Here is a 26714-nt window from a genome sequence, read left to right as displayed (position 1 = left end):
GCATTATAATATACTAGATAAAAAAGGGCATCACTCCATCAAATAACTATAATTGTTTCCCTGGTCTTAATTCACTTCAGTAAACTGAAGGAGAACAAAACATGTTCATCACTTTGCCTTCTGCACACACAAATAACCCTATTTTTGGGCTCGGGCTGTGTCGTCCTGATGAAAGGTTCCCTTAGGCAGCTTTCTAGAGCACAAATACTGCTAAATGTACCAGAGAAAAAAAAAAAAAAAAAGAGTCTGTGGAGTTCCAACCCCACTGCAACTATCCAATAATGGATATGTGTATGTAACAGGGATGTATGCAAGCATTGCCACAGCTATCTTACCCCGGATAGATTTAACCTCGTCTGCTGGAAGGGGTAACAATTGATATTAAGCCATTACACGCCTGTCTCCCGATATCAGTTATGGAGTCGCTAGCGACAGACCTATGTCATTCCCTTTAGCAGTTCTCTGAGTTGTTTCATTCCCCTGTAACTCCCTCCTGCTATTTTGGTGCTTTTTTCTCTTATTTGGATCATGGCTTCATCTTCTCCTCCTCCTTCTAAGAAGTTGAGTATTTTTAGACGTTTAGAGAGACAATTATAAGCTCTCATCCCTTTTTAATGCCATTTAGCCAGAGTTTTTCGTGACTGGTTTCGGCTTCCTTGGCCGACTTCAGTCTCGCCACCTTAACGAAGCTCATGATTATTTTATATATTTTATATATTTATTTATTTATTTTCAATAGGATATTTAATATTTACCTTTATTTAGGTCTTTCTCTTAGCTAGCTTCATCTGGTCCTCGGCCTTTGGCCCGTTGGACTTCTAGTTAGCCTAGTCCACCCGGGAGTTCCCCTGAATTTTACAATGACGTTAAAAGTTCCAGCCTTGCTGGATGAACTTCACTGTCGGCTGTCAGGGCTAGCCTGTCCTTTGTCCCGGCTGTCTTCGACTTGCCTTTTGACCAGTTCCCCAGGCGGACAGCTCCATCTTGGCCGACGCCGCCTACGTGTTGAGGCCGATTCTCTGTTCATGCTTCTCACCCCGCCCCTTCGTGCTGGGGCGGTGAGTGCATGTTGCCCCGTGTCTTAGCGGTCGCCCTTGTCGCCTCACGGTTAGAGCTGCTGCTTTCTGGCTACAGTTCCTCATCCTTCTGTGGACCTCCTTCACCCTGGATTTAACCAGCCTAGCAATCGGTCCGGCAAAGGTTGGAACCGTTGTCGGCCTCCCAGCTCGAGTCTAATCGCCTTGTCGCCATGTCGCCGCTTTGTCACCATGACGGCCGCAGCCGTTTTCAGTGTCGGTTCCTCATCCTGCCTGGATTCCCCTCCAACTAGGATAGAGCCTAGCCTGGTGGCGGCATACAAAGGTGGAAAATTACGTTCAGCCGCCTGTCGAACCATGTCGGCTTCGAACTTTCTGTCGGTCTCCTCATCCAGCCTGGGATTCCTCCAACCTAGAATAGAACATAGCCTAACTGGCTGTCAGCAGACGTTCAGCTCGGGAGCCTGTTGGCATGCCTATCTGGGTTGCAGCTGTCCCTGCTTTTTGCGCACTAGCAGCCATCTTGGGACTTTTGACACCCTCTCTGTATCTGGGAGTAATGAGCCGTCCTGAAGGTTGGTTCTCCGGAATTCCCCTCAAGACCGTGTCCTTCCCCAGTCAGTCTTTCATATAGCCCTTTGTCTCCGTTGATCAGTCGGCCCAGGCACTCTCCCCAACCCTCTTTCTACTGACTGGGACAGAATTTTGCATTCCAATTTTCAGTTTCCCCCTCCCTACTTCAGTGTTTCTTGACTTCATCGCTTGGCACCTTGCCCCGGCTTCAGTGCCTTCTTACTGAATTTTGAGGGATTTGATGAAGGTTGGAAATTATTCCCAGATAATGCCCTTCTATCCTTCCTTAGCCTATAAATTAGTCATGAGCTTCCTAGGCTAGCTTTGTCTTTATTTCTGTGAACTACATTATTTCTGTGAAATATTGTATACTAATTTAGCTAAGGCTTGGGGTCTTGATCCATTTATGTCCAAAAAATATTCATTGAAGTTTTCTTCCTAGGGAGTGATCTGCGCCCATCTCACCTGCAAGTCAACGATACCCGACCCCTGCGGGCATAAGTGTTGTCGAAGCATGCTGACTGCTCCTCCACCCGTGGCTCGCTGTCATCTGGGACCCGGAAAAGTGTTGTGTCTACAAGGACTTTCTTCACAGGTTACAGACCTATACTGTCCCCGAAAAGGACCGGAAGTGGGCTAAACGTGAGTTAAAAACTTGGGTACGTGGTTTTAGTAAAAATAGGAAGAAGGGTCAACCCTACCTTCCTTCTGAGAACTTAGAGCCTCCTCTTTCCTGATGCTCAACCTTCCAGTTATAATGCCACCGTCCCCTTGGTGCAGCTGTCACCCTGGGACACCACTACCCCCTGCTCTAGATAATTTGGATATTAATATCGAGACATGGATCCGGATAGCGAGACCGAGGAGCAGGTGGATACTCCTCGCTTCGGGAAGAAGCAGATCTTTGGGAGACCCCCTCTGAGACTCTGTCCGGGACCACCTCCACACCTCTTCGTCTGTTTTCTCCAGTTGCCTCATCTACTGCTGTATCCGAGAGCAGTGAGACGTCCTTTGCACCGTCTCAAAAGCTCCAGCCATCCCCGGTGTCTGGGACGGGTCCATCCTTCACTGAGACTCCCTCAGAAGCACCCTTGACCACCGCCGCCCTAGATTTGAAAATGAGCTCCTTCCTGCAGTCCTTGCAGTCTCAAGTTCATGGGAAAATAGCTGAATTTTCGTCGGAGTTGTCGACTCTCAAGTCGATTATACAGACTCCTGCACAATTGGTTTCTCCGTTTGGTCAGTTGCCACCAGCCTCCCAACTTCCAGTCTTCAGCCCACTGAACCCTTGGCACTGTGCTGTCACCATGCCTATGGCTGATGGCATTCTCCACTGTGGGAAAGGCCTAGGGCCAGGCCATTAGAAGACCTGGAATTTTACCCTAGTCAAGCGGCCTACCCCTATTGCTATGTGAGGCTTAGTGATGAAGCCTCCTTCCAACATGACACCATCCCCAAGGATACGGTGATCTTTAAGCACTCTGTAGCCCAAAAGCTTCTCCTGGCAGAGATGAAGAAGGCCGCCTGTACCAGTGCTCAGGTGTCAGCCTTCGGGAAGAATCTCACATCTTACTTGACACCAGACGAGATGGTAGTTCCTTTTGCCACGAAGATGGCTCAGTCTGTTTTCAAGGCCGTTATTGAGGAAAAAGCCATCCTTACCCTTGAAGAGTGCAAGCCGACCTCGCTTGTACTACCGAATGCCTCTGAGATATGGAAAGGGGTCCATCTCACTTTCAGCGTGGGGAAGCTGGCTAACAATTGTGCCAGTCAGCAGTTTCTGGAACAGTTACCCCTACTTTCTGAAGCCCTCCTCAAAACAGAGTATGAGAGCAGAGTCCGCCTGTCAGCCTCCCTGTCTCACCAGGGTGGGAAACACTTCGCGGGGGGGTGTGTGGTACGCATCCCCGGTGAATACAGGGGTTAACTGATATATACATATATATATATATATATATATTTCTGAGTCAGTCCTGTGTCAGCGGTGAAATTCCATTACAGCACGAATTTCTAGGTATAACCTTGCTAGATATACCAGAGAAAAGAGCTTTCAGGAAAGCTGGGGTTACTACCCCCAGTCGAGCGTCTTCCAGGAAGACGGGGTATAAGGAGGGTGAGTGAATACCACTACCACGGAAACCTACTGAAAAGATCTCTCCCTGTCAAAACCCCCCAACAGCTTGTGAGCCGTTACAGCCCCCACACCAAACACCGCCAGGGAGCGGTGACACCAGCGCCACCTACCTCATTCCATTTTTCTAGCACGTGAAATCTCTGTTTCTTTTGTGTGCTCGTCTCCATTATTTTGGATTTTTCTGCTTTCTGAGATGGCGTCGAGCAGCTTTACCATTTCAAGTTAAGTACCATCTTCTTGTGGGGTTTTGTTCTGAATTTTGGCTGTTAAGGTCTCGTATTTTCATAAATATTGAGATCTTATTATGTGCCACTGACAAATTTCGTCCCCTGCCAGCCATGTCGACCCATTTGAGGCGACTCCTTCTGTTCTTTTCAGTTGGAGTTGTCTCCTCGTCGTTATAGATAAAATTTGCCCCTTTGGTTCCCCTTCCTGGTGGTTCCTCACTGTGGCTCCCCTTATGAATTATTTCATTGGCCTACGGGCCTTTGTGAGAGTGATGCCCGTCCAGGTTCCCCCAGGTTGGGTTCCTGTTATTTTTGGTCTCACTAGGCTAATTATTTTGCTTGAAGATGGTGCTCTCTTTGTAGTTTTAGTTTTATTATTATTTTGTTGTTTGTTTACCTCGGTGCTGGCGGCAGCCTCAGATCTAACCGCTTCCCCGGGGTAGGCTACGCTCTCTGTTGAGCACATTTTAGTTTTTATAGTGATGGTTATTTTGTGGAGTAGGCTGTTTGCATCCATCCCCTTGCCCTGGGTGAGGAGTTCAGGTTGAGGGAGTTTTGTTGCGGTTTCCTCCGGGATCGTTTTTTTCGGTGGGCAGAGTGAGCCCCTTAGTCCTCTTCCTCCAATTTGGGGAATCGAGTTCTTGGGTTGTGTTTCCTCTAGGCTAGTCGCCCCTTGCCCGCCATTCTCGATCCTGGTTGGTTCTCAGCACAAAATTTCTCTCCCTGTTGCTTCCTCCTCCCTTCTGCCCTCCCTTTTTTCCTAGCCTATGTTAAGGTTAGGTCCATATTAGGCTTCGCCTAGGTAGAGTCGGGCTTCGGGTTGTGTTGCTTCCAGCATTCCACCCTTCCAAGATTCATCGTCTGGGAGGTATGGTGCAGTTAGCCAAGTGGTGAGCTTCTCCCCGTCTCCTGTTCCTTCCTGGTAGCCTACTCCTCCCCTCCTTTCCCCCCTCCTCTCTCAGCCTTGCTCTACTCGTGCGGGTGGCGCTAGATGGCGTTTTCTCCGAGTTCAGGGACTTCTCCTGGTTGGTTGAGAGATTCGCTCCCTCCCATATCGTCCCTAGCATCGCTGTATTGGGGTTGGCGGTTTGTTTACTCGAACGTGTTCGAATCCCTATCCATTATTCTCCCCCCCCGGGTTACGCTGATACGGTAACATATTGCTTCAGCCTATGTTATGAACATATGCATTTTACCTGTCTTGTTTCTCCGGCGGGAAGTAAGGGGAAGGTTGTTCATTTGGAGAGGAGCGGATCCTTCCGTCCTCTTGAGTTCTTATCATCACTTATTACTGTTTTTGTTTTTGTTTTTGTTTTAGATAAGTTTATCTACAGGAATATTTTCCTTAATTCATTATATATGTTATATAAGTGAGTTCGGTCCTATACCCGGGGCTCCGCCGTTATTTTACTGGCAGCCCTTAGGGTTGGTTCCTGGTCTCTCTTTCCTTCATTCCCGGAGTACTCCGGGTCTGAAAACCTTTACCTTCCACTCTATGTAATTTGGAGCTTATTGGCCCAGTTTATGATTAGGAGTTCTTCTCCGCGGAGTATTCCGGTTGCAGTGGAGTTTCCAGGCCTTGTCAGCTTTAGCTTTGCTTAGAGTGGGAGGTTCATGTACTGTTCTACTTACAGACTGTTCGCTGTGAGGAGCCGGGTGCACCGCCTCCCTCCAACAACCTTACGGTCACGTGAGTTTGCCGGACCCACGCTGGTTGTGCGGTCCGACTGGATGACCTGGTTGTCTGGCACCCTGATGGTTGTGAGGTTTGCTTTGCTCTGCACAACTGTCCAGGATGAGTCGGTAAGTAACAGTCTTTACATTACTCCTGCCTTTATGCTCCTCATATTATATGTGGTATTTGTTTATGAGTCCCGGAATGGTTTTCGTTCTTAGCTAATTGTTGGCTTTCTTACAGGCGGATGAAGCTTCCAAGAAGTCTGCCTTGGAATCCTCCGCCTGGGTGGCTGGGTTTGGTAGGAACGTTCCGTCGGGGAAGCCCTACGCCCTCGACGCCAGGTTGAGGGACTTGCTCTCACTCCCGCACGGGTGGCGGCAGCAGTGCCTGAAGACCTTGCCACCCCTATCATCCAGCAGATCCGGGATGAGACCCAGCCACCCCAAGTGGATATCCTCTCGCTGAGGTCTCGGAGGACGTAGCCGCCATGGATCTTAATCTGGAACCCATGAACGTAGAGAGCAGGACCAGGTGGTAAGTGGTGAGGTAAGTGAGGTTGTTGGGGCGGGCCCCCCTTTATTTGACTCCCCTGCTTCATCAATTTCTTCATTTGCAGGTTTTGTAAAGTCTTCCTCCTTGGGTGATAGAGCTCCGTCTGCTATCCCCAAGTTGAAGTTGAAGACTTCATGGAAGGCGAAGGGCTACAAGTCCTCGACCTCCAAGAAGGCATCGCCCTTCCCCCCGTCGAAGGCTAAGGCTTCAGGGCCTGTAGCCTCCGGGAGCAAGTCTGGTTCCTCCAGCAAAGGCGCGAGTAAGAGGGCTGCAAAATCAAGCCCTCCTCGCCAACCTGCTTTCGACGCAGAGGCCTTTGCTAATCAGCTTTATAAACGTTTTACGGAGGACTTGGATTCGAGATTTAACAAAATCTCCGAAAAGTTGGCCAGTCATGATAACATACTGGCGGGAATGGCTCCACCCACCCCCAGCCGAACCACAGTATGTTATCCCGACACTGCGGACCTCCGCTGTTCGATGTCGGTAACCCTTGGCGTTTACTCGGGCCATCCAACATGATGGCAAACTGACACTTGATGGTCTGGCACGAGACGGTTGGAGGAATTGGAGTTCTTCCCCGATCTCCTGCCCCCTTTGTTAGGCTTCGTGGAGGCTTACGGAGGAAGCTTGATTCGGTCAGACAAGGTTCCTAGGGAGACTGTCATCGTCCCTAGGGACCAAGCTCAGTCGGCTCTTCTGCGCACTCTGACGGAGTGGCAGGCAGACAACACGGTTGACTCCTTTCAAGGGCAACTTCACTATGTTTGCCCTGGGAGACAACCTTCCCACCCCTTGCTTGGACAAAGTCGCTCTGGCTACGGCCCGAGCGTGCTTTGATGGTAATCCGTTACCACAGCTAAGGAGACAGACCCTACTTCCTGGTATTCCCAGGAAGTAATGAGTTCTGGCTGAAGCCCCGTCCACTTTCACGGTCGGGAAGCTGGACCCCTTCTGCGCTTCCACGCCAGTTTAGTGAGCAGCTCCCCAAGCTGCCGGAAGCTCTTTTGAAAGCGGAGTTTGATGCTCGGGTTAAGTTAGCCCGATCCTTGAACTCCGGGATGCCTTACTGAAGCTACTGCCGTCTCCTGCTCGGACGAACCTTTCTTTCAGGTATTGGCTAAATCCTTGTTGGCAGGCTTCCAGTCTGACTTATTTGAGTTTATTATGGCCAGACTGGAATGTCGGAAGTTCATCTTTGCCGATGCGACTATCCGCCACGAGCCTAACAAGCTCGTGAAAAGCTCGATCTGGGGACCTAACCTCTTCCCTGAAGAGGAGGTCACCCCTTATGGCCGAGGCTACACGGCCAACCAGAGTCTTCGTTCTCGCTGGGGCATTTCGGCCTATAAGCGTAAGACCCCAGAATCGGCCGGCCCCCAATCGAGAGGAGGTAAACGCTTCAGGAGGCATAAGAGGCCCTACCATCAGGCGGTAGTCCAAGCCGTCCCCGGTCTCGGCAGTGGAGCAGCCTTCTACTTCAAGGCTCACCCCAACAGTATGTGCTGGTCCAACCAGCTGCACCCTCCTATGTGGCCTCACCGGCGTACAACCCCACATACGAAGGCCGTGGTTACTTTCACGGCCTTAATAGGGTTGCAAGGGGAGGAAGAGGCAAAGCCCCCCATAGAGGGAAGCCCAACACCACCCCAAGGGGAAGACCTGGACGTGGTAGGGGGAATAAACCCGCTCCCTCCCACTGAGAGAACACAGGTAGGCGGTCGCCTGTTTTGGTTCAGGGACCAATGGACCTTCAGCCCTTGGGCACACAGCATTGTGTCCAAAGGACTAGGATGGAGCTGGATCAAAACCCTCCTCCTCTAACCAGGTTTTACCAGCCACCCACGTCAATCCTAAAGGATTACGTGACAGAATTGCTCAACAAACGGGCAATAAAGAAAGTAAGGCACCTAAAGTTTCAAGGCAGGTTATTCACTGTTCCCAAAAAAGACTCCGATCAGCAAAGAGTGATCCTGGATCTGTCGCGTCTAAATCTCTACATAAAATGCGACAAATTTATCGCATGCTTACGGTAGGCTCAGGTACGGACTCTACTTCGCGTGGAGCCGTCACCACCTCTGGATCTTTCAGACGCTTTTATCACGTCCCTCCTGCGCTGAACTTCTCTCAGTTCCTCGGTTTCAGACTCGGGAATCAAGCCTACTCCTTCAGGGTCATGCCCTTCGGTCTGAACATTGCGCCCAGGATATTCACAAAGCTGGCGGACACGGTAGTACAACAACTCCGGTCTCAAGGGATATCCCTAGCAGCATATTTAGACGATTGGATAATTTGGGCACCAACAGTTCCGGGTGTCAGAAAGCTACGTCCATAGTCATCAATTTCCTGGAGTCGCTAGGTTTTCAACTGAACAGAGAAAGTCCCGTCTGACTCGGAGTCCCGGTTTCAGTGGTTGGGTCTCCAGTGGGATCTGTCGTCTCACACGCTGTCCCTTCCGCCTTCCAAGAGGAAAGAGATAGCATCTCTCACCAAGAGATTCCTCAAAATCCATCAGCATCCCTCGGTCCCAAGAAAGGGTCCTTGGGTCTCTTCAGTTTGCCTCAGTGACAGACCTGCTATTAAAAGCGAAATTAAAAGACATAAACAGAGTGTGGCGGAGTCGAGCCAATGTCAAGCTCAGAGACAAGGTCTCCTCCATTCCTCAAATCTTAAAGACAAGATTGGGTAGTCCTTGGGCCTCGGTCAAGGGGCCTGTCCAATACAGTTCCGCTTCAATTTCCCCCTCCGGCACTAGTTGTTCACACAGACGCTTCCTAAAAACGGCTGGGGGATATTCACCAAAACAAAAAGTACAAGGAACGTGGTCCACAATGTTTCAGCAGTTCCATATAAATACCCTGGAAGCTATGGCGGTCTTTCTAACTTTGAAGAAAATCTGCCCCCAACCGGATTCATATCAGGTTGGTATTGGACAGCGCAGTGGTAGTTCATTGCATCAACAGGGGCGGCTCCAAATCAGGCCGAGTAAACCAAGTAATGGTTGCTATCTTCTCCCTGGCGAACAAGCACAGCTGGCACCTGTCAGCCACCCACCTAGCGGGTGCGGGCGTGGTGGCGGATTCCCTGTCCAGGACTACTCCGTTGGAGACGGAGGGTCCCTGGATGTCGGAATCTTTCAAATGGATTTGCCGCCGGTTCCGGGCCTCCAAGTGGATCTGTTCGCAACGGAGAGCAACTTCAAGCTCCCCTGTTATGTGGCCCCCAACCTGGACCCTCAGGCGTATGCCATAGACGCAATGACAGTAGATTGGAACAATTGGGAGAAGATTTATCTTTTCCTCCAATAAATTTACTGCTGAAAGTTTTACACAAACTCAGGACATTCAAAGGTCAATTAGCCCTAGTAGCCCCCTATTGGCCGAAAAGCAATTGGTTCCCTCTTCTTCAGGAACTGGGATTACGGAGTCTTGATTCCTTCAAGCCCATTCTGACCAGACAGTACAAACCAAGACTGTGTCAGCTTCCTCAAGAATTCAGAATGCCCTAGTTTTATGGACTTTATAAAATTCCAGCCCAAAAGGAGCGAACATTGACCCGTCAACACTCTGTTTTTAGAATCAGATAAAGAGATTCTACTATTAGACAGTATGACTCAGCAGTCAAAAATTAGCCTCCTTCCTAAAAGCATCTGAAGCCAAAATCATGACAGCTAATTTAGGAGTTTCCTTCTTTAGATCATTGTTTGAGAAAGGCCTTGCTCCGGCCACTATTACCACAATCAAATCAGCATTAAAGAAAGTATTTCTTTACGGCTTTAAAATCGACCTTACAGATTCTTACTTTTCATCTATCCCCAGAGCATGCGCTCGTCTGAGACCAGTATCACGCCCACAGTCTGTTACGTGGTTTCTCAATGACGTCCTCAAGTTAGCATCAGAGATGGATAACTTTCATTGCTCTTATCAGGATCTGTTAAGGAAGACCTTATTTTTGATTAGCTTGGCTTCAGGTGCTAGAATCTCAGAGCTGTCGGCTCTCACTAGAGGTGATAATTATGTGAACTTCCTCCCATCTGGAGAGGTCCTCCTTTCCCCTGACCCTAGATTTTTAGCTAAGAACGAAGACCCACAAGACAGGTGGTCTCCTTGGAAGGTGGTGCCCTTCCTCAAGACCAGTCTTTATGTCCGGTTTATACACTTAAATCTTACCTTTTAAGAACTCCACAGTGTAAGTCGGGTCCTCTTTTTATCAGGGAGAAAGGTGGTACTCTTTCACTAAATGCTATAAGACAACAAATTCTTTTATTTCATTAAACAGGCCAACCCAGATTCAGTTCCCAAGGTTCATGATATTCGAGCAGTTGCTACTTCCATTAATTACTTTCATAATATGGACTTCTCAGAACTCTCTAAATACACGGGTTGGAAATCACCTCAGTGTTTAAACGCCACTATTTAAAAACGCTCAAAGCCCTGAAATTTTCTACCATAGCTGTGGGAAGTGTCATCTCCCACCTTAATTAATCATATCCTTGTCCTTTCCTTTTTCCCCATCCCGCCTGCCTCATTTACTTTTCTGCTTATTCTCCTGGTTGATTATACCTCACTGCCTGGCTCCTCATATTGATGTTTCTTGTACCTGTTAATGGAAAAAGTGTAATCTGATATGCCATGATTGTTTTTCTTATGGGGTACTGGACAGTTTTTATTTGGCTCCACGTACCCCAGATATATGTATATGTTAATGCTCATTGATTTTTTCTCTTACGTGTTTAGAATAAGTTTATGTGTATAGTATTAAGGTTATATTTACAGTTATTTTGTGCGCTTTTCATGTTTCACTTTGCTCAAGTAATTTTAAGATTTTTTGGGGCCTCTTCTCCGTTGTATCGGGACCTCCCACGTCTCATAGTATTAAGTTTTTTGATGTGCCTTAGATTTAATATGCCTTAGTCTTAGTATTCTTGCTCACGAAAGAGATTGCTTAATTAAAATTATTTTGGTAAACTTTGCCTTTTCTTCAGATTACCCCCATTTCTTTTTCCTGGTACTTGCAGCCTTGGCATGATTCTCTATCACGATTTCACCGGCTGACAGGGACTGGACTCAGAAAAGGGATTTTGACAAAGGAAAATCTATTTCTGAGAAAGGTCCCGTGTCACCCGATGACCCTCCTGAATCACCTAGTACTTTCCCCCTCTTGCACATGCCAAGTCTGGGGTTAGTGCTAGCATGGAATGAGGTAGGTGGCGCTGGTGTCGCCGTCCTGGCGGGTGTTTGGTGTGGGGCTGTAACGGCTCACCGCTGTTCCGGGGTTTGACAGGAGAGATCTTTCGAGTAGGTTTCCGTGGTAGTGGTATTCACTCACCCCTCCTTATACCGACGTCTTCCTGGAAGACGCTCGACTGGGGGTAGTAACCCAGCTTTCCTGAAAGCTCTTTTTCTCTGGTATATCTAGCAAGGTTATACCTAGAAATTCGTGCTGTAATGGAATTTCACCGGGTGACACGGACCTTCCTCAGAAATAGATTTTTTCCTTTGTCAAAATCCCTTATATATATATATATATATATATATATATATATATATTTTACGTTTTTCCGTGGTTTTAGTTTGAAATATACTCTGTGAGACAGGTAGCAACAATTTAAGTTAATTTAGCTTTGTGATTCTGACTTTGTGGGTGGGAAAACGTAAAAAGAGGAAAACAAAGGAGAATTTCATATGAGCATAGGGCTCTGGTTACTGAGGGAAATATTACGTAAAACACGTGGGCACATTTAAAGTAGTGTATTTACATAAATGACATTAGTACGGGAAAGAGGAACTCAGTAGGTTGAATGAAACTGGGGAATTCCAGCCACAGTCCGAGAAGCTTCCACGAAATAGCATCCCTCTGAAATGAGAGATATGCACATTATACGCCAGTAATGAAAATAGACAAAAGAATAATGAATTGAGGCTGCACTGAGGGTGCCAAAGGAGTAATAAAGAATTAATACTGCCGATGCAAGAGGTGCACGGACATTAGACAAGGGAGATTTCTGGCTTTCTCTTTAAGAAAATATTACGAGACAAAAGCGTGACTGAAATGGGGCTCTTCCAGGGCACTTTACCTTAGCAGATTTTCCGAGGGCGTGTAGAAGGCGGTCCGTGGATGACTTGCGATTTCCGAGGGACGAGTTTCTTCCACGTGGTGAGATGCAAGGGCTTCCGTAAAGCGGCAAGGCGATGGGGACTCCTCGAAACTCCAAGCAATGGCGTGTGGGCTCGAGGAATACGGTCGAGGGCACGAGGAGAAGTATACTTTGGAAAGGGCCCACGTGGTTAGGGATGCAAGGGCATCGATGGGGCCAGGTGTTGAGGACGTCTTCACAAGTTCACTCCATATCTTCCAGCCCGCGTGTGTGTGAGACCTTGGGCTTTTGCCTTTTATCCCCTCCTATGGGACAGGGTGCGCCCAACACAGATGCTTTGACTCATTGCACCTGCTGCCCGCAGGGAGGTTTTGGCCTGTAGGAGAAACGCCCAAGCCAGATTACTTTTGCCTCGAAGGAAAGATCTTTATCAAAAATGGGAGCGCTTTAATCTTTTAACCCTTGTTTTTTTAAGTCGATAGACAGATGGTCTATCGATCGGCCGGCTGGCAGTAAATGAACAACCAACAACAACAAAGGAGGGGGAGGTAATTTGCTGGCGAATTCTTGCTAATCATAATACCTCCCCATACAAGATGATGTACATACCTCCTTCGGGTGTGTACATCGATATTCAAGAATGAGCGGCAAATGCTTTACGTTACTCTACATTCTGCCTTGCAATGAACTTTACTCCTAAGGGTTTTATGAAGCTTGTTTACTTTTAATAACACATTGGGACAATCTTCGTTAACAGAACGCAAAGTGATTTAAACACTTGCAAAAGAATAATTACTTTAGATTTGGTTACCCACTGTAACTTTATAAAGTGACTCGAACAATTGTGAATTAACTAAGATTATAGGACCACGCATATGAGGCTATGGCCAACAAATGAAAAGAAATGGGTATTGTTCAAGAATTAAAATACACGGTTACTTAATTTTAGATAAAATGCATGCGGTTAGTACAATCTGCCTTGAAGAGGCTGTGTAAATGAAAAACAGCGTTTATTTTTGTAAATGACATCCCCTTTTACACGATACTGTAATGACTATACATATTCGCATTGATAATTTATCTTCGTTTTAACGTTACTTTTGCTCAGCTATCGTTCAACGCGAGCTGAGGGATGACCCACACACCGGGAATTTGACAGTCGTGTGCGGGCGAGAGTATTCGCGAGGTTTTAATTCGCTAACCTTAAACTACGCTAATTTTATCGTCTACTGCCAACTCAATGTTATGACCAGGCGAGCAGACAAAAGATGTGGGGTAGGACAAACAGCGATCTTGGAAGGAATGGAAGGGGAAAAGGGATAATAATAACAAAAGGAAAATTAGCAAGACGTTACGAATGAAACTTGACCGCATATGAAAGGCGGGACACGTCCCTCAGAGCTTACAAAGGGGCATTTAAATCACAAGGGCAAGAGTTTATGACTCGCGATTCATTAAAATAAAGATAACTAAATGACTAAAAGAAGGTAAATGATATTGGCAGAGGAGCTAAGGGAAAAGAGTGAGGGTTTTATTGTGTTAGGCGGGAATTTTATCGTCCCACGCCTATAAATTACGGCCCGGACTATCCTTTCAGTCCCAGGGCGAGAAAAGTGCACCGGGGCGCGACTCCTTCAGGAGGGGGCTGACACGCACGCCCGGTGCCAAGGTATGGGCGCAAGGGCGTGCCACTTCTCACTCTGTTATTCTTAATGATTTATACATTGTGTGGGGAATGGTATCCCGTATTTTAATTGCCTCTTGTGGGGATAATTTAAGGAAGATTAGTAGAGGATGGTAAGAGGTAGCAGTTCCTGAGGAACGGAAGAAGATAGAGGAGGGTCTGACATCCCCTTCTGGATTAGGGGTGCCAAGACCTTCGAAAATGAAATGGTGGCACAGGTGCCATGGGAGCTCTAGAGCTCTTTGTAAATTACCTGGAATGTCCCACGCCCGTGGTAATTTCGCCTCGAGTCTTTCTTAATGGGACAGTCGTCCTCGGCCGGGAAGCGGAGGGCCCGCGACCGAGGGCGGCACGGAGTACCACCTGGGCCTGCTGATGCGACAGCTGACGCAGGAGTGTTCCGTGGGGTTCTACCATGATCCGTCGCGGCTCTTGTAGTTCATCGCCAAGTGAGATATGGCAGAATCCTGACTTGCAATTGCGTCGGCGACGGGCTGAGGCAGAGAGGAGGCGGTCGGGGGTGGCGTGAGCGGCTCGCAGGTAACGTTGACCAGCTCAGGCACGGGTTGCGAGGCCGCACCTGCAGGTGAGCTTCGCGGTGGTCGGGAGGAACCGTCTCTCTGACCGACGCTGGTAGCGGTGCCAGGCCGGGGAAGAGAGGGGTCCTGAGTTGGATCCCGTGAATGGAGATCGGCGTGCGCTCTGGCTCTGGCACTGGGGCAGAGTCAGGCGCTATCAGAGGTTTCTTGGGCTCGTCGGTCAGGACGGACGAAGCTTGGCCCTGCTCGGGCATGCAAGTGGCACCGGCAGGAATTTGGCATCTCCTGAAGGGAGATTTGATTGGGCCCTGGCACTGGCACTGAGGCAGGGCCGGGCACTGGAATGGGATCGGGAACCGATCGAGGGGGCCACTGTACATTGTACTCAGGTGGCACTGGTGGGGACTGCACGTCCTTCTGGTACCCAGGGGCGCCAGTCTTGGCTGAGGAGAAGCGGGGAGGATTACTCGCGCCCGCGGAATGATTCGGGAATGGACCCCTAGATTGTCGTGATTTCGGCAGGGACTGGAAGTCCTGTCCCAGGATGACGTCATAGCCTCCGGGGAGATGGCTTGCTACTGCAAGATTGCACATTTTGGATTGGTGAGGTCGTAAGACTCTCAATTGGACCGTAGGGGAGTATCATCTTAAATTGATTTATTCCCTCGATCGTGACGAGTTTTTTCGTCTATTGACGATAGCTCCGTGAGGGGAACTCTGTCCCTTCTGATGAGGGAGATTTGCGCGCCCGAGTCCTCGAAAGCAGTGACTCGGCGCGCTGGCTCGCCACCTCGTGGAGAGGCCACGATACAGGCCCCTTCGGCGGGAGGGCCTAATGACTGGGGATCTGTGACGGCCAAGGCGACGGTGGGAGTATTTACTTTATTATTGCGTGGGCATTTTGCCCATGCGGGAGAATGGCCATAGACCTTGCACGCCGTGCAAAAGGTCTGGCTAAAATCTTTCCGCGCTGCCCCTGTGGAGGGCGCAGGCGAAAGTTATTTGTCGGTTTTCCGGGAGAGAGAGGAGCCGGTTTCTTGTTCCGCACTGTTCGGAGGAATGCCCTGTTTTCTTGCAATAATGGCAAGTTATGGGCTTGCCCGAGTTCCCATTTTTGTGGGAATTTGAACCTCCGAGGAGGGACGGGGATTTATCTTCCGCCCCATGGATCCTTCTTGAGGGTGGTGAGTTTCCCACATGTCTCTATTCGCAACACTCGGTGAGTGTTGCTGGGGCTTTTTCCACTATATGAGTGGCGAGGGCAGGAGGGGCGTAGCGCAGGAAATGCTCGACTTAAACCGCTCGAGTACCTCGGCGGTGTTAGTGGCTCCTTCGAATCGAGCCATTTTGTCAACGCCCGCTCGAATGGTACGCCCAATCGGACCAAGTCTGGCCTGCTTCTCTGGGCTGCTCTCTCCAACGTCTCCTCCACCACTCGGGGTAATCTCTGCACGCCTCGAACTGCTTGGCGTCGGCTTCCCAGTTTCCCCGATCGTCCGCGGGAAGGGCGTGGTAGGCAACGAGGGCCTTTCCGCCCAGGAATTTAGTGAGAACAAGGGAGAGTTCCGCGGGGGAGAGATCGCAGCATTCCAGGACTCGTTCGGCCCTTTCAAGCCATACTTCAGGCTCGGACTCGGTCCATTTTGGCATGAACGAGTGAGCTTGGCTGAGGGCACTCATCCCCGCGGCAGGGGCGGGGGGTGGCGTGCTGTCGTTCTAGCACCTGGAGCTCATGGGCGCGTTCTCTCTCTCTCTCCTCACGTTCTCTCTCCCTCTCTGCACGTTCTTTATCCTTCTCTGCACGTTCTTTATCCTTCTCTGCACGTTCCTTTTCCTCCCGTTGTTCTTGAGCGATTCGTTCTCTCTCCTCTCGTTGTTCTTGGGCAATTCGTTCCCTCTCCCTCTCTTCACGTTCTCTCTCCCTCTCTTCACGTTCTCTTGCTCTCTCCGCCTTGGCATCGTCCACTCGTTCTTGAACCCATGCTCTCAGATCTTGCCCCGATAGTCCCATGTCCTTCCCAGCGGACATGTAGAATTTGAAATCCTCGTTTTGTTGGGCTCTGGTATTAGCCATTTTGAAATAATGGTTATATGATATGTCTGAGAAGACTCAGGTTGTCTGAAAAGACTCAATTGCAGGAATCTGAAACACTCAATTGTTCAGACTGCAGGCGAATGGATCTGTCTGAATAAGACAGGTGATTAGTAAGTCTGAGGAGACTTGTTAAAATTTGATATGTCTTGGAAAGACGTGGTTGTTCTTAAGCGAACGCAAATTGTCATATGTGTCTCGGAAGACGTAGTTGGGTTTTGTCACGCTCGGACTTGGCCGGCTGTAGCGTGAAGTTAAGGAGTTGTTCTAACGAACTAGAATGATCAGTCCCGTAAGGGCTTAGATGTGTGAACTACACTATATAATGTCTCAAAAGGACTTAATTTTGGGTTCCCGTGGGAATGAGAAATTCTCGCCACGTCGCGGCGAAGAATTTTTGTATGAGTCTCTGAGGACTGGAATTTGGAGAAATTCTGCGCCACGTTGACGTAGAATTTTAGGAGTCTCTGAGGACTGGAGTTTGGAGGAATTCTCGCCACGTGCGACGAAATTTTAGGAGTCTCTGAGGACTGGAATTTGGAGAAATTCTCGCCACGTACGTAGAATTTTAGGAGTCTCTGAGGACTGGAGTTTGGAGGAATTCTCGCCACGTGCGACGTTTTAGGAGTCTCTGAGGACTGGAATTTGGAGAAATTCTCGCCACGTCACGACGTAGAATTTTAGGAGTCTCTGAGGACTGGAATTTGGAGAAATTCTCGCCACGTGCTGACGAGAACTTTAGGAGTCTCTAAGGACTGGAATTTGGAGAAATTCTCGCCACGTGCACGTAGAATTTTAGGAGTCTCTGAGGACTGGAATTTGGAGAAATTCTGACGTGAGAATTTTAGGAGTCTCTGAGGACTGGAATTTGGAGAAATTCTCGCCACGTGCGACGTAGAATTTTAGGAGTCTCTAAGGACTGGAATTTGGAGAAATTCTCGCCACGTCACGAAATTTTAGGAGTCACGTGGGACTTGGAATTTGTGGAATTTGGAGGAATTCTCGCCACGTTTGACGTAGAATTTTAGGAGTCACTTAGGACTTGGAATTACGATTCGTCCCTTAGGACTTAGAAATTACTAACGGAAACCCAAAGAGAAATGAATGGGGAAAAAAAATGCTACACACGCGGGCATGGGCGGGGTGGGGGTGCAGGTCGTTTGGCCAACACCGGAGGTATTTTTAGATTCTGGGTGAATGAACCCGTATATTTATATACCGTCTGGGATTCCGGAGAATTTCCCAGTCGCCTGAGAGGATAACAGTACAACGGCCTAGTAATTTTCCCTATAAGCGGAGTTTAAATTTCGCTTTCCTAACACCTAGCTCGAATTCTAACTACACTGAGAGAATTTTCAGCAATGCAAGCTGACTTCGTCGTGTCCCACGGGAATTTATTCACGCCTAAATAACAGTTCGCTCATTCGAAATGCAAGTAAAAAGTATCACAGAGGAATTTCTTTCGCACTATTCCTCAAGCAAGGATATGGCAAAGATTTTAACACAGGAATTTTCGCACTATTCCTCGAAGCAAAAGATATGGCAAAGATTTTAACCCAGAGGAATTTCGCACTATTCCTCGAAGCAAAGGATGGTTAGCACTGGTTATTTCCTAACTACCTATCCTGAAAGGCATGCATTAACGAATCTAATACGGCGGTTCTTTTCTCTCAGTGATTACATGCGTCCTATTTCTAATTCCTAGGAACAGTCACGATTGTAAAAAGGATTTGCTAAGAATAACACATTACTTACGTGGAATTTTCTGGATCTGTGTGCTGGTTTTACACAAAAGGTTAAGTAATTGTCTCGTACCCAGCTTAGCTTTGCTAATAGCTGATCTGGCAAGTTGCAAATGCAATAAAGCAACACTAGGGAACTGCAACTGCAAAACGAGATCTATGGCCAGGTCGCCATTTTTACGTTTTTCCGTGGTTTTAGTTTGAAATATACTCTGTGAGACAGGTAGCAACAATTTAAGTTAATTTAGCCTTGTGATTCTGACTTCGTGGGTGCGAAAACGTAAAAAAAGAGGAAAACAAAGGAGAATTTCATATGAGCATAGGGCTCTGGTTACTGAGGGAAATATTACGTAAAACACGTGGGCACATTTAAAGTAGTGTATTTACATAAATGACATTAGTACGGGAAAGAGGAACTCAGTAGGTTGAATGAAACTGGGAATTCCAGCCACAGTCCGAGAAGCTTCCACGAAATAGCATCCCTCTGAAATGAGAGATATGTACATTATACGCCAGTAATGAAAATAGACAAAAGAATAATGAATTCGAGGCTGCACTGAGGGTGCCAAAGGAGTAATAAAGAATTAATACTGCCGATGCAAGAGGTGCACGGACATTAGACAAGGGAGATTTCTGGCTTTCTCTTTAAGAAAATATTACGAGACAAAAGCGTGACTGAAATGGGGCTCTTCCAGGGCACTTTACCTTAGCAGATTTTCCGAGGGCGTGTAGAAGGCGGTCCGTGGATGACTTGCGATTTCGAGGCGAGTTTCTTCCACGTGGTGAGATGCAAGGGCTTCCGTAAAGCGGCAAGGCGATGGGGACTCCTCGAAACTCCAAGCAATGGCGTGTGGGCTCGAGGAATACGGTCGAGGGGCACGAGGAGAAGTATACTTTGGAAAGGGCCACGTGGTTAGGATGCAAGGGCATCGATGGGGCCAGGTGTTGAGGACGTCTTCACAAGTTCACTCCATATCTTCCAGCCCGCGTGTGTGTGTCGAGACCTTGGGCTTTTTGCCTTTATCCCTCCTATGGGACAGGGGTGCGCCCAACACAGATGCTTTGACTCATTGCACCTGCTGCCCGCAGGGGAGGTTTTGGCCTGTAGGAGAAAACGCCCAAGCCAGATTACTTTTGCCTCGAAGGAAAGATCTTTATCAAAAATGGGAGCGCCTTTAATCTTTTAACCCTTGTTTTTAAGTCGATAGACAGATGGTCTATCGATCGGCCGGCTGGCAGTAAATGAACAACCAACAACAACAAAGGAGGGGGAGGTAATTTGCTAGCGAATTCTTGCTAATCATAATAATATATATATATATATATATATATATATATATATATATATATATATATATGTGTATGTGTATGTATATGTATGTATATGTATGTATGTATGTATGTGTGTGTGTATGTGTATACATATATGTGTACAGTTAAGTCATAAATTATAAATCACACTCTTTATTCCAGATACCCATAGAGTTTGGCAACAAAGAACATGAAACAAAACATGAACTTATAAATATATTAAGACAATTCTAAGGTGACTTGCCTGAATTTGCTTGGTTCGGCCACAGGATTGTTGCACCATTCCCAGCAATATCTCAGCATAACCACGACATCAAGAAGACCCATGGTTTTCTGCTGAAGTACCTATGGGGTCAGGACTTACCATACACCTACTGATACAGTGTAGCCAAATTTTTTCAAGCTCATGGCAAAAATGTTCTAGGAATACTGCTTCTGATGACCACCCTGTATACTCGGAGACTTCTTTGAAAGAAAATTTTCCGAAGAAAGCCAAAGATGTAATTACCTTCCAGATGTCATGTAACTTAGGAAAGGCATGGGGATCTGCCTTTTTAATGAGGAAAACTAAAATAATTCTCAGCCCATGTAGAAGGGGTGGTTTGTTTATGCTAGGATGCATGAAAATTGGACCACCTGGGATGTCTGCCGTCACCTTTAGGTAAACCTGAGTGCTTGAACCAAGCATAATGTTTTATCCAAAAAACTGAGTTCCCTTATCAGAATAGGGGATTTTCTCTTTAAAGGGTTCTCAGGCCAGGAATGATGGACCTGGAAACAATAATAAACAGCGGCTAGATGTATGAGTGATGTAGCGTTGTCCCAGTCTATGAGAGCCCAGTTCACTGATCTGAGCTCCTGATACCAAAGCAGTGAAGATGACTGCTTTTTGGAGCATATGAGTTGTAGTTGTATTGGTCCCACTGAACTGACGGGATGACAGAAGTCTAAGCACCTTATTCAGTGACCAGATAATGGGAAGCCTTGCAGGAGCATGTCTTTGCAATGCAAAAGACCAGAGAAGGGAAGTAATAATTTCTATATGTTAGAATCAATTCTAAAACCATAAAGCAAGGGTTCCAACAATGCTGCCTTGTATGCCAAGATTATTGTAATAGCAAGGCACTTGTCTTTGAAAAGATATACTGTATAACAAAATGTAGAAGCATTTCAACAGAGATCTCAACTGGGCTTCTCAGCATGGATGTAATCTAACCACACTTTCCACACGGACTGGTACTGTCAGAGAGACGATGTCCGTAGTTTCTGCACTAGGTACCTAACAATGTTGGGTGAATAATCTTCATGGTAGAGAAGATTTTAAAAATCCACATTTGAAAGTCTCGGCTCAGAGAGGAGGGTGTGTAGATGACTTTCCCTCCTACTCTCTGGGATAGAACAGAGGACAGTAATGGAATACAATTCTTCGCCTGTTGTTGAATTAATAAGAACCAATGACTGTTTGGCCAATTTGGGACTACTAAGTAAGCGGTTCCATTGAAAGTTAGTAGTTTGTTCAAAACCTTTGCAATCTGGGACAACGGAAGAAAAAGGCATATCATCCTACATTTGTTCCAATCTTGTAGAAATGCATCTCTTGCTATTATCTGACTGTCCAGCTCCAGAGACACATACACTGGAATTTGATGGTTCTTGCATGTGGCAAACAGGTCCACTTCTGGATGTGGAAGCATGTTGGCAATTATCTGAAAGTAGTGATTGTCTAACATCAACTCGGTTGAGGCAGCTGTATTCCTTGACCAAGTCTACTATTACATTGGGAGACCCTGTCAGGTGAATTGTGGGAAGTACCACTTCCTTGCTTACACTATCCATAGGATAGACAGCATTACTGCACTGAGAGGGACTGAGCATGAGCCTAACTTCTTGATGCAAGACATTGCAGTCAAACTGTCTAGGACCAACAAAATGTGGGTCCTTTTTGGAGGTTTCAATTTTCTGAGTCATCAGCTCCAGGAAGCTGATATGAAACTTTCTCAGAACAGGTGACCACCTTCCTGTTGCCTGACAATCGTCCCAATGGCCTCCCCAACCTATCAAGGAGGCATCCATGTATATTATCACTCGTACATGCTGAGGAGTCAGGTCGACCTGTTTTGCCACAGACCCCTTCCAGAGTATCTTCCCAACTCTCCGACTCCTTGGATGAAATCAATCGCTAATCTTTTTTTTTTTTGCATGCAAGAGTCAGACTTTGTTTACACCTTTTAGTTGCAGTCTGAGGATTGGGTCTACCACAGATGCAAACTGTAAAAGGCCCAACATTTGCTCCAACTGGTGTCTGGAAAATCTGGGCTGTGCAAGGAAACTTTTCAGGTCCTTCCTCATTCTGATTTGAGCATTGGTGGGAAGAGACAACTGGCCGTGAAGAGTATCCCAACAAAGCCCACATCCACAGAAAACATCTGCCGGGTGTAAGGCGGGATTTGTTCCAATTTATTAGAAAACCCTTTGACTGGAGTCTGTCGACTACCACTCTCAGGCTTTGTAAGCGCTCTTCTCTGGTGGGCTCCCACACTTTGACAACACTTGTCACTAAGCCTAGATCCAAATGAAAAAAAAGAATGAAGATATTCTCTATTCTATAAACCATAACTACAAAAAATTTCATAAAATTTTTGTATAAAAGAAGATAACCCTATGGGTGCTAATAACATTCTTAAATTGACAATTTATACTTACATTTTCACAGGTGATCAGTTAAAGGCATGAAAAACATCAAGGTAGGCCCTGGCCAGTCTGGATGAGCCAGGACCGATATTGAGTCCCAGTGGACAGTCATGCACATGCCCATGGTCATCAAAAAACCAGTTCTAAGGACCTGGGATAATCTGTAGCCTAATATGGTGCAAACTCCTCCCACCAAACCTCTGGACTGGTACACTGAAAACATGAAGAAGATTAAAAAAGTGGCCATTCTAGCGCACATTATGGCAAATGTTGTCAGTCCTCCTCCTAAAACATCAATCCCCTGAATAAATGTCCATTACCCCTCTTCCTGGAAGAGTGGTGCCCATTACAAGTCCAGCAGGACTTGTCACCAGGAGAAGACTTCCAAGTCTTCTTTGTAGCCCTAGAGATTGGAAAGAAGAAGAAGAGGAAGAGATAAAGCTCCAGAATGAAAAGGACTAAGAAGCATGGCTGCAATTTTTACCTCTATCTCCTACCACACCTCTGGCTCAATGGTCCATAGTAAGAGCTCCATCAGTTGCCGGATCAGCAGCAGCAATGAAAGTATTAGCCAAAGCCTTATACTTTAAAAGTGCTACAAACAAAGGTTATGGGATGGTCAGAGAATACAACTCCAAGGACTCCAATGGGAATCTTAGTTCCTGGTCCAGCATGCAAGGCAAGAGCAGTGGACTCAGGCAGTTGGTTTATAAGAGTGCATGGGAACATTCACTGCAAATGATTGAGTGGTCATTGGTAGTCCCCAACAATGACATCAGCTTGGTAATCTTCAGCTAAGAGCATAACTGCTTCCACAAAGACAGTGACCACACTCAGCACAATCACCCTTGAGGAAGTCCCTAAGATAATCCAAATCACTGCAAAGAAAACAAAAAGACACAGGGATCAATATTCACAGGCAACATAGGGCAGCCACATCCACATATGCACACACACCAAAGTACACACTACCCAGAATACCTACACTGTTCTTGCACCTTGACACTACATACAAGGAATAAGAACACACACATGATCAAATTGAGAGAGAGAGAGAGAGAGAGAGAGAGAGAGAGAGAGAGAGAGAGAGAGAGAGAGAGAGAGAGAAATGCAATGCCAAAGCTTCATGACAATCAAAATTAAGTTCCATGACCACAGAGCAGCAGCAGATACATAATGCATGAAAGAGGTTGAAAAAAAAGAGGGGGACAGTACACCCAGATGAGTAGGTGGGTCTCCCCTAAAAAATCTCTCTCACTCACCTTGTTAGCAAGCTTCCAAGTCTGAACCAATATGCCAAAGATATTCATATGTAAAATACACAGGTCTGTATTCTTGTTATTTATTGTAGAGGTATGACATGATGTAAAGAAAATGAGAGTTTAAACATCACATCTCCCATTCTTTTCAATTTTGCTTTGGTAAGTTAATATTCTTGCTCTTTTTCTTCTGCCCTTTCATTTCCACAGGTTACATAATTCTATACTGTATCATAACAGAAAGCAGAATAATGATACTTAACAATGCTAAACATTCAAACCACTAAACGTTAGATTTCACATTACCTCAAGGTCAGTTCCACGAAGACCATACAAGAGCAATTCCCGAGCAGCATCAATGTTTTCAGGCACCCTATTAATGCACTCATCCAGCACCCAAGATCTTTTATGAACTTTAGCCAAGTAATCTTGTATGGAAGCTACAGTGACAGATGTTCTTCTCCACTGTTGTTGGTAAACTTGGTCACAGTCAAGACTATAAAAAGTAATTTCAGAACATTATTACATTGTTATACAGTATGTTACAGCATTATAAAAAAAATCCAACTTACATTCCTTGCAAATTAAAGGTGTTTCTGTCTGCCCAGTGAACAGATTAACTTTACAGCCTTTAGAAATCATTAAATAATTACTATTGTACCAGAAAGCTTAGAGAGCAGAGAAAGTCAAGATACAAAAATCACACCTAAAAGTGGTGAAAATAAAGGAATGTAGCATTAAATGTGACAATGAGCAAATGTATCTTAAAATTTAGTACAAACTCTCCAATGGAGACAGCTACCTAAAATCATTCATATCAACAACCCAGCATTTATTTTGGTCTTGTTACCATACTAAGTAAATATAAACATACAGTTTTTTTTTAAGCTAATAGGAAATATCTCAGCTGATCTTAGTTTAATCCTGACTGGTGGAATGAAGTATTATCACTAATATTTTGTGCACCTTTGTCTTTCATTTCATCTTGTTATTTTGAAAAACAATACAAGATCACGCAACTTGGATGAAATTTTTGTATATTCAACATGATAATACAGAATTTGAAAATGGTCAAATAGGTATCATATTTGCTTTCTGCTACTAACCTACAATGCATTGGCCTATCAGATCTAAGATGAAAACTTTATGTTGGGTGCAGATATTTACCACTACAAGCTCCCAAAAACATACTTTAAATTCAGTAACCCTCCAAATAACATTGAGAAAGCACCTAAGGCAAATAACTTCACTGAAATGAACATGCATAATTAAAAGAAATAGAAAACTTCAATCAAGCTTCTATCATGTAAATACCAAAAATGTCGTAAAATTATCAGAAGAAAATCAAAAGATATTCTAAATCACTTTTAGGGCTGAAAACAAAAAATATGAAATTTGGAGAATTAGTTATCAAAAAACCATCAATCATATGTGGTCACATTTGTGGTCTTTTAAATGTTTTCAGACAATGCACTTGTCTCAGTGACATACAATCAGCAGTAGCACCAGTACACAAGCCACTTGGAACTTCAGTTATCCAATAATCATCCACCTCATATTTTTTTGGTAATCTGGATATAACCTTGTGAGACCTGAGGAACTGGGAGGAGGGTACTCATTATAATAAGCAATGGGTACGTAAGAAAAAATTTATTTTCTTATAAAAAATTAAATTTGTTTTATTACAATTCATACATGACAATATTACAATTTAGATGGGAGGATTGCACTTCTCAATACTGTTGAGTGATGAAAGTGACCTAAAGGATCCAGGAGAACACTTGGAGACTTAGACTAGTCAAGAACTAAGGCTCTGATAACTCAGGGAGTCATTATAAACAAGAATGAGTGTAAAAGTAAGATGCTTGGATTTATATACATGTGTCACCTGACTCAGGAAAAGTGCACTTTATTATTATTATTATTCAAAAGATGAAACCAATTCATATGGAACAAGCCTACAGGGGCCACTGACTTAAAATTCAAGCTTCCAGAGAATATGGTGTTCATCAGGAAGAAGTAAGAGGAGATACAGAGAAATACATAAAGAAGAGATCCCACTTATTAAAAGTGAAAAAATATATTTTCAAAATAAATCAAAGTTTCATATATACTTACCAAGTAATTACATAGTTACAGTTTCTAACTTGCGGGGCAGCCTTTTATTTAAAAATCGCGGTAGCACTTCAATAGTTTAGTGTAGGTGACCAGCCCCGCCCACTACGGGAGTACTAGAAATGACTTAGCAGACAACCTCCTACTGTCTGTGCCCTATGTCCATGAGAGGGGAGGCAGGAGGGCTCCGATTCTGTAATTACTTGGTAAACATATATGAGGCTTAATTTTATTATGAAAATATATAAGTAACTTACCAAGTAATTACACAGCTGAATCCCACACTGATAGGGGGTGGAATGTATGGACATATTCTACTTCAAAACATTAAGGAATGGTAATGACTTTGAAATAGAAAGGATTGCTAGCATTGAAACAATGCTTGTTGTTTCCTTACCTGGTAAGAGAGCTATTGCAGGTGAATACTGTCTCTGGTTGGTGCTCATCTTAACCTGTAGCGGCATGGCAGTTGAGTCGTCAGTCACCTCTACATAAGTGGGAGTCTTGCAGCAGATGACAGGCCTGATCACTGACAAGACATGCATAAATGCCCTTGTCCTGGCCTCAGTACCAACATAAAAATAACCAGACAATGCTGTCACCTACTCTGACAAAAAACCACCACCCATCCACTAAGAATGGTGGATACTCCAGGTACAAAGTATCACCAGGCCCCCCCAAAACTTAACACCCTACACCAAGGTGAAGAGACAGAGAAGAGAAAGAATGCTTCCTATATTTCTTCCCCCGATACCATGCCAGCCCCAGGCCACTGCAATTCAAAAACACTGTTTCGACTTCCTTCAAGTAGTGAGATGCAAATATCGATTTGCACCTCCAAAAGGTCAACTAAAGAATGGACAAAAGGGACGTATTAGCCTGAAAGCAAGAGAGTTAGCGTCTGCTCGGACTTCATGTGCTTTCACTTTGAAAGAAGGCAAAATGTCCTCCAGAATCTGAGAATTGGCCTTGGAAATCAGATC

The 26714-nt window shown here is 45.8% G+C and overlaps 1 protein-coding gene and 1 long non-coding RNA gene across 2 annotated transcripts in view; both read right to left on the bottom strand.

Annotated features, from left to right (window-relative positions):
* Positions 1 to 26714, bottom strand: part of LOC136840600 (NBAS subunit of NRZ tethering complex-like) — a 791298-nt gene that overhangs the window by 658824 nt on the left and 105760 nt on the right. The window contains 1 exon segment of the mRNA XM_067107278.1: positions 23923 to 24112. Within this exon segment, the coding sequence (XP_066963379.1) occupies positions 23923 to 24112 (190 nt within the window).
* On the bottom strand, positions 11937 to 12337 carry LOC136841214 (uncharacterized). Its single transcript, XR_010853827.1, has 2 exons — positions 12278 to 12337; positions 11937 to 12057 (listed from the first exon to the last, which is right to left on the bottom strand). It is a non-coding gene; the product is annotated as an uncharacterized lncRNA (long non-coding RNA).

Source organism: Macrobrachium rosenbergii, chromosome 8, assembly GCF_040412425.1.
Source record: "Macrobrachium rosenbergii isolate ZJJX-2024 chromosome 8, ASM4041242v1, whole genome shotgun sequence".
In the NCBI taxonomy this organism is placed as follows: Eukaryota; Metazoa; Arthropoda; class Malacostraca; order Decapoda; family Palaemonidae; genus Macrobrachium; species Macrobrachium rosenbergii.
The sequence above is the reverse complement of the archived record's forward strand: the minus strand, read 5'-3'. Positions and strand labels throughout refer to the sequence as shown.